This window comes from Trichoplusia ni, chromosome 10, assembly GCF_003590095.1.
Source record: "Trichoplusia ni isolate ovarian cell line Hi5 chromosome 10, tn1, whole genome shotgun sequence".
Classification (NCBI taxonomy): Eukaryota; Metazoa; Arthropoda; class Insecta; order Lepidoptera; family Noctuidae; genus Trichoplusia; species Trichoplusia ni.
In genome coordinates this window covers 11,511,039-11,518,648 of record NC_039487.1, presented here as the reverse complement: position 1 = coordinate 11,518,648, position 7,610 = coordinate 11,511,039, and the positions used below count along the sequence as shown (strand labels likewise).

Below are 7,610 nucleotides of genomic sequence, written 5' to 3'. Positions count from 1 at the left end.
CATGCTGGGGAGTGCGGAGGCATGGGAAGCGGTAGCCTCCTTCTGTGAGGTCGTCATGTCACAGAAGGAGGCAGCGGAGCGCATGCGGGCGACCCTCTCGCGGCGCCGTTCCGCAGACGAAGAAGGGGCGGAAGACGGCGAGCACAGCGCCCATCCTCATCCGCCCCAGGGGGTGATCAGCGCGACTGGCGCGGGGGCGCCACCGCCTGCATCACAACTATCACCCCCATGCTCCGGCCATTATAAAGCTCCCTCCCCTCTGGGGGGAGCGTGAGGGGCTTGCCGCAAGGCAGGCAGTCGCCGGTGGGGGACTGGACGACATAGACTCCCAGGCCCCTCCACTCAGGCGAGGTCGGAGTGCCGCTGGGTCTTTTTAGTGGGTATACCGGGAACGCTGTTCACCGGGGAGTCCCACATACCCCTCTCTCGCCCCCGGCGGGAAGGGGATGCGTAAACAGCATTTTTACCCAGCGACAAAAAAAAATAAAAAAAGTTGTCGTTACCGTAAGTTCGTCATAGAAGCAAACAAGGCCAAGTCAATCGCTTTCCTATTTTTAATCCCGTGGCTTTAGTTCAAGGATAAGGATATTCGTTAGTTACCTCCGTCCACGGACATCTCAATTTTTTAACATAGCTAAGACGCGTCTTTTGTAAAACGAAATGACATGTATCCAAAGCGTTGCGGTAAAAGCGTATATTTTATTTCATTGTCTATGGATTGTTAGTTATGCTTGTAGCAAAAATTCGGGCTTTGGCATGCTTTCCGCGTACCTAATGGTCGGCGAGATAGTTCCGACCCCTTGCCTGGCACTTTTAGTACCGTTTATCTGCCGTAGCCACCGGGACCCAAACTCCAAAATCAACCATTGTTCTTACCTAAGTTGGGTCGTTTCAGCTTTTATAAAATAACGTAGGTCTGGGGGTCAAAGGGCTCTTACTCTATAACTTATAAGGTAGCCAATCCGCTCCGGGTTATATTGTTAAAGATTAAACAGTTTTTAAATCGTCATTCACAAACGAAGTATTTGTACCTCTACTGGAGAGAACCGCGCTATTTCATTAGAATAAAGTACCTAAGCATACCATGCAACTCGATTACATTAAGAGTGTGCATATATTACTATTGCGAAAATAAATAAGTATCGATTGGGGTAATATTTAAATAACAAAGATATCGCTAAAAGCTCTCAGAACTCTTTTTTTATCTATTATTAAGAAATTCCAATGCAGCTTTGCTCTGATGGCCTGTATAATATAGGGTTGCACTTCTCACTTTTTATCTAGTTGAGGTATGTTAATTTTTTTTGTTAAAATTTAATTCTTATATAACTAGAAATTAATTTCCGATAAGAATCAATTTAGATGGTTATTAAGCCAAATACCAATACAATATCTGTTATTAACGAAGAGACCAGTACACAGTATACAGAGTATACAGTATACCTATACTGTATAAAACTTTTAATTGTTTAAAAGGTTCATTAAATAGGAAACTTAGTTGTACCTACTTTTTGTACTTGTTGTTCTTTATATATATTTTTTATTATAAAATATCTATTATGTATTATTTATATACCGATTTGGTTCGTACTAGCACAGATAAAAACCTTAGGTTATTATATATTTTATCTGTACTCATCGAGTTATTTATAGACAGACAGATTAGACAGAACCAAACAATTTTTTATGGAGCTAAGTACATATACCGGCAGAACTAACAAGTTTATAAGTAACGTTTTGATGGTTTTAATTCATATTTTTTACTAAAAAGTATGTATAGTACATGGGTTGAGTATACCAATTTCATGGCTTTATGTTTTAGTAACTACTTTTTTGCTTCTTTCCCTGTTATTTACCTTGATCTAACTAAAGTACAATATAAAGCTTTTAGCTTATCAAGCAGATGCATTCATGAAAAATGAGTTTATTAAGTTTGTTCTTCTTCCTTAATAATTAATTTGTTATAAACTTAGTCAATTGCAATAAAAATCGCAAAGAAGCGGGAACTTTTGTAAGAATTGGCGGAATATAACCTAAATATCTACAAGCATTAGTCATAAAGAAAGGCGCGAAAACTTGATTACATTCCAGGTTGAAATATGAATATGAGGTACACTAATTTATCGAGTTATATTAAATTAATACCGGAATATTAGCAAACCTCTGTTAAGTTATCATGATATTATATCATGAAATATATAATGCTGAAATATATAGTTTGCTAGTTTGAACGCGCTAATCTCTGAAACTACTGGTTCGAATTGGAAACAAATACAATTTTATGTTGGGTAGTCCACTTATCGAGAGAGGTTCCCTCCCACATACCATTTCTGTATCGTAAAAAGCAAAACAATAATGAAGTTGTAAAAACGGGCACTTTTATAAGGTAATATTAGGTGGTCTAAAAGCTGCGTTAAAATCAAGTATGATGGTCTGACGGTTGTAGGTATACCTATTTCATATTTTTAAGTTTGTTGCCCTTAAGAAAGTATACATATCTATCTTTTAAGCTTCACTTACCTACTGATTATGACTATCAGACTCTGAACCTTTTTATGGTAATGGTTTTAAAATTTAGTTTTAAAACAACGCTTATTTTAGAACGTGCTTCTAAAACATGGTGCGAGTCCTTATCAAAATAAATACGGCTATCGTTACAAGTGTCTAATGAACAACAATATGTTAGAATATATCACTGCACAGTGTGCACTGTTATTTCTATTCGATAAGTTGTTTATGATATTACTTATGTGACGTCATCGTTTCAATGCCGGGCGTGTTTCTGGAGCGAATACACTGAAATTGTTGTAGCCGCCATTTTGGGTTCGATTTAAATAGTTTCTTTACGGTAACGAATATTTCTTGCTACTTTAAGTCTAGTGATAGTGATATATCATTTGTTAATAGGTAAGTGAATAATAATATTGGAATTTGTGATAATTGAAATATACTCGAGTGCTGACTTAAATGTAATAGCACTGAAACAGAATATTCAAGCGAATTCTTAGCTTCGTTTTATAAATTTTATCTGGTTGTCAGGGCGGGAATTTCCGATTTTTTTTTAATAAAGCGCATTATAATTAGTAGAAAGTTTTAGGTTAAACCCTATTTTTAGGTACTTAAAATACACGAACATTATATATATATTTTTATTAGTATTTAAAACCCTTAACCTTAAAAATATACTGAACTAATTAGTAATAGTATATAATAATATATAGATTATAAAAATAAATAAATATTATGAGTCCGCGTAACTAAAGCGCGAACCGGGCGCTACAGAAAAGTGCCACCTAGTGAGGGAAGATAGTAAACTTGATTTGGAGAGGCAGTTTAAGTACATACAGTCGTTTTTTGTTTCGCTGTAGTTCAGAAAATTGGATTTGTACCATAGAAAGGAGGACCCGTGGTTTTCTGATCATCTCAATTGTTTATTAAGGGGTATTAAGGGGTAAATAGGCATCAGTCTAGAATCCAAATAATTATGTAATGCCAACATTTTTATTCTCATCTATATTAGTGAAAATAGTGTAAAATACTTCGTATTAAATGCCTTTATTAAATTTAAAATTATAATACACGCATTTTTCTTTACAGTGAGCATCGGGTCGCAAATATGAATACCAGTACTAATGTTGCAGGAAATGCAAATACCATCGTGAACTGCATGAGAGATTTGAGCGAAGCTATTGAAAAAGGTATCTTCGAAGATGTAGTAAAGAATGTAGATTTACTTCACAGCCATGTATCGTTGGATACAGACATGCACCAAATTGGGGAGATTCATACGACACAGCTTGATTTGATTATTTCCGCGTGTAAACACAATCGCGCAGTTATACTGTGTTATCTGTTGAATGAAACTGATATCTTGGAGTACCTGCCTGAGAGAGGCCTGTCTGAGAAGCAGCTGAATCAGAAGAGGACGATCGCGATGACGCACGCGATGTGCTCGAATGACTTCAACCTGCCGGAAATGCTTTACGACTACTGGTGCGGAGACACGTACTGGTCCGGCCACAAGGACGCGGACTACGTCCTCAGTAATATGGAAACACTTGGCATTCTACTCAAAGACGCCTACGGTCTCTGTAAAGGCCGATTGATACGAGAACAAAAAATGCTAACAGATGTACACAGCCTGATAACGTTTAATGAGTTCCAATGCAAACTTTACACCACTGTACACAAATTAAAGCCCAAACCGAATCGTGTACTTGGTATCAAAGAAAAGGGTAAGTCAGTCGGGACTCTGCTGTATAAAGTTTTACGAACTTATGATTGTTATTCCAATATAGATAAAGTAAGAATAAAAAGTAGAATAACGGAAAAAGAAATGGAAATCCAAGCCACAATTGAAGACAAGGAGAGTATATTCGGAAAAATGTTGCAATACACCATGTATGAATTGTACTTCCGTAAAATGGATTTATGTGTGTCCTTAATAATTTTGGAGAATTTAACCGTACTGAGATACCATCTTAGGAAACGTTTCGTAGTGACGAATAAACCTAGTACGAAGAACAATCAATACATACGCTTGGCAAAGTTATACGAAGATATTGAAAGTGTACTGTATCATTTCCTGTACCGAACCAGTGAAGACTGGCGACTCTATTTATCGCCGAATAGACAGCTTGCAGTGAAAGAAAACCGTCTTGGTATTCATGATGGACAATTATGTACCCTAAACCTTCGGTATGATGAGGAGAAAGTTTATAATTCTCCAGTTCTGTATCTGGAACGAAAATATTTCAAAAAACATCTAAAGTATTTAAAACGAATACTGATTAAGCATGTGATGTGCAAAGCTCCACAAAACTTGATCACAAATCAAGTAACTGCACAAAGAAAGAAAAAATCTTCAGTAAAGGAAAAGGAATTGCTGGATGATAACTATTTGAAGCCAATGTGTTACTTACGTGACAATTATTCGTTACAAAAAATTGTATATTATATTAAAGTCGTACAGAATAGTAAAGTCGTGAATGTATTGATGATAGAACGAACCCTCCAAGTTATTGGGGAAATGATGAAAAGCTCGGAGGCAGGCGTCAGTCAGGCATCTGAACATGTGTCGAATGCGACTAAAGCACTGCTGCAAATAGAATTGTCTAAAGAAACGTTGAAACGTTTTAATAATATAAGATTATATTTGTCAAAGGTGGGCCAAGGTCAACTCAGTAGGAGAATCTCAGTCACCAACGGGCATGATCAGACGTTTATAAACGTACGAAATGACTTACTAAAAGTATTTGAAGGTATAAAACCAATTCTTGATATTTACAAACATATACTCGACAAGGCCTTTCTTGACAAAGGTTTAGATTTTCTTAATGAAAGAAATTATCAGTTACCATGTGCTGCTAAAGATCGGATAAATGATATTATCGATCGTTATAATGACGACGGTAGTGACTTCGAAGATGAATATAACCAAGAAGTGTGGCGCCACACTGGCCTCTCCAGAGACCTTCTATCTGAAATACCTTTGGTCTCTAACAACAGAAACCGCTTGTTAAAGCGAAGAGAGTTATCTACAGAACTGATTACAAATCGTGCTTTACTTATTTTACCAAAACACATTCAAAACATTAAACTCATTTTACGAAAGGTAGAAGTAAATTACGACCACATCCAGAAAGTCAAAATAGATTTAAAACAATTTAAAGTCAAAAAACTACCTGATTGGCCAACAAAATCAGAAGTAGTTGATGTCCGTGGTAAATTAGTAAAATATATGGAGTCCATTAAACAAGTTGATCAACCTTTATTGGATAGGATGGATCAGATACAAGACTTAACCATTGATTGGAAGTGTGTTAAAAATGCGCTCATGTTTTTTCTATACGAGACAGATAAGTTTTCAGCTCAAAGAGTGGAATTTGATGATAAAGTTAAATATAGTGATCCTGACCAATCGGCAGTAAATATCATGGACAAAATATTAGATGAGATGGAACGGATCTGCGGGACATCGCAGCAACCAGCTGTGCAAAATCATAAGTTTGACGGAATAGAAGATTTGGATGCAAACTTATACATCGAAATAGACATCTCCACGGAGACGACTAGAACGATACGAGACAAATGGATAAGATGTTTGATAACAAGAATAGATCAGTTGACGAAGTTATTGGACTACCCGAATAGGACGTTGAGTCAGTGTCAGCTGAGGTTCAAGCGGGACCACGAGTTTCACGTTATGGTCGAAATGCTCCTCGCTGACATTGCCAATGTTTTGTGCAAGTGTAACGTTTGGTTGATGCGGAAGACGAGCAAGATGCTAACAGGGATCGACCTCGGGAATGTCCTGGATCACGGGAACCCGTTCCTGGACGTGATCAGCGACATCTTCGACTCTCGCGACTACTCCACTGAACTGTTGAAAAAAGCTTTCATGTTTGCTAAAGACGGAGATGCTATAAAAGCTCTCTATAAATTGTTTTTGGACGATATTAGTTTTGAAACAATTAGAAATGATGATAGGCGAGCGTTAACCGATGAACAGAAGAAGAATTTAGATGTTTTGAAGAATTCAGACAACTTTGACGAGTTGAGTAAACTTTTTCCACGGGCAGCAGCGAATACAGGGCACCCTTGATGACCGACGTAGCAAAAAATAAGCAAATTTTAATAATAATATAATAATTCAAAATATTTTAATTTAAAACAATTTTGCATAATTGACATGAAATGTATGTAATACATAGTTTAAGCGAAATTAACAATTTTTGGACTGATTTTAGACCTGAATTTATACTCAAGATAAGCGCAAAATAGGCGCAACGAATATTTTAAATAGTGATGAAATATTTTTATCCTTATTTAATAGGTGTCTATTAATATAAATGTTTTAAACTACTGATTTAGATTTTTATACAGCGATTATATTATTTTTGTGATATTAAACGTTAATTTTATTTTTAATATCAAATGTTACATATTTTACGTTTTGGCTGTACGGAGCCGAGTGGTCGAGGTCACCACACCAAACCCACTGTGCGCGACGTGTCGCGGGTTCGATCCCCGCGTAGGACAAGCATTTAAGTGTGACCCACGAACGCTTGTTCTGAGTCTGGGTGTTTTGTGCTTGTGAATTATATGTTTGTAAAAGCCCCCGCGACACAAGGATTAAATTCCTTACTGTGGGAGTCGTGTTTTCTTAAAAAAGAGAAGATATTATACAAATATACCTAATGGTTTTTTTTAATGCCTATCAACTCTATCAAGAAGACTTCTGTAGTTCTTGAAGACATCATACGGTTTCTAAACTAAAACGAGTTGAACACAGATTGGTGACAATTTGCTGTTTTTGGATCAAACTCTGGATATATGGAAAACTGGAAGAAGAAAGAGACCTTAAGAAGAGGATTAAGTCTAAATTTGCATTTTTATTAGTTATTTGTTGTTATCGTAGCAATAGAAACCCCTGCACCTGTACTCCAAATTATCTTTGAAACCTGAAAGAATAAATAATAAGAATAGTGATATTTGAGAATACTTACTGTTTGATATTTACTTTTGTTTAATTAAACCCTTAATTTTGAGCGCACCACAACATATTAAGTGAATGCATAGTTAAATTTAAACTGAATTATAAACAACAA

The 7,610-nt window shown here is 36.4% G+C and overlaps 1 protein-coding gene across 1 annotated transcript; it reads left to right on the top strand.

Annotated features, from left to right (window-relative positions):
* The first annotated feature begins 3,444 nt into the window (after positions 1–3,444).
* LOC113498028 lies at positions 3,445–6,836 on the top strand. The gene is made up of 2 exons (XM_026877909.1): positions 3,445–3,451; positions 3,598–6,836. Exon 2 carries the CDS (start codon positions 3,617–3,619, stop codon positions 6,602–6,604), a length of 2,988 nt encoding a protein of 995 aa, XP_026733710.1. The 5' UTR covers positions 3,445–3,451; positions 3,598–3,616; the 3' UTR covers positions 6,605–6,836.
* Positions 6,837–7,610: the final 774 nt, after the last annotated feature.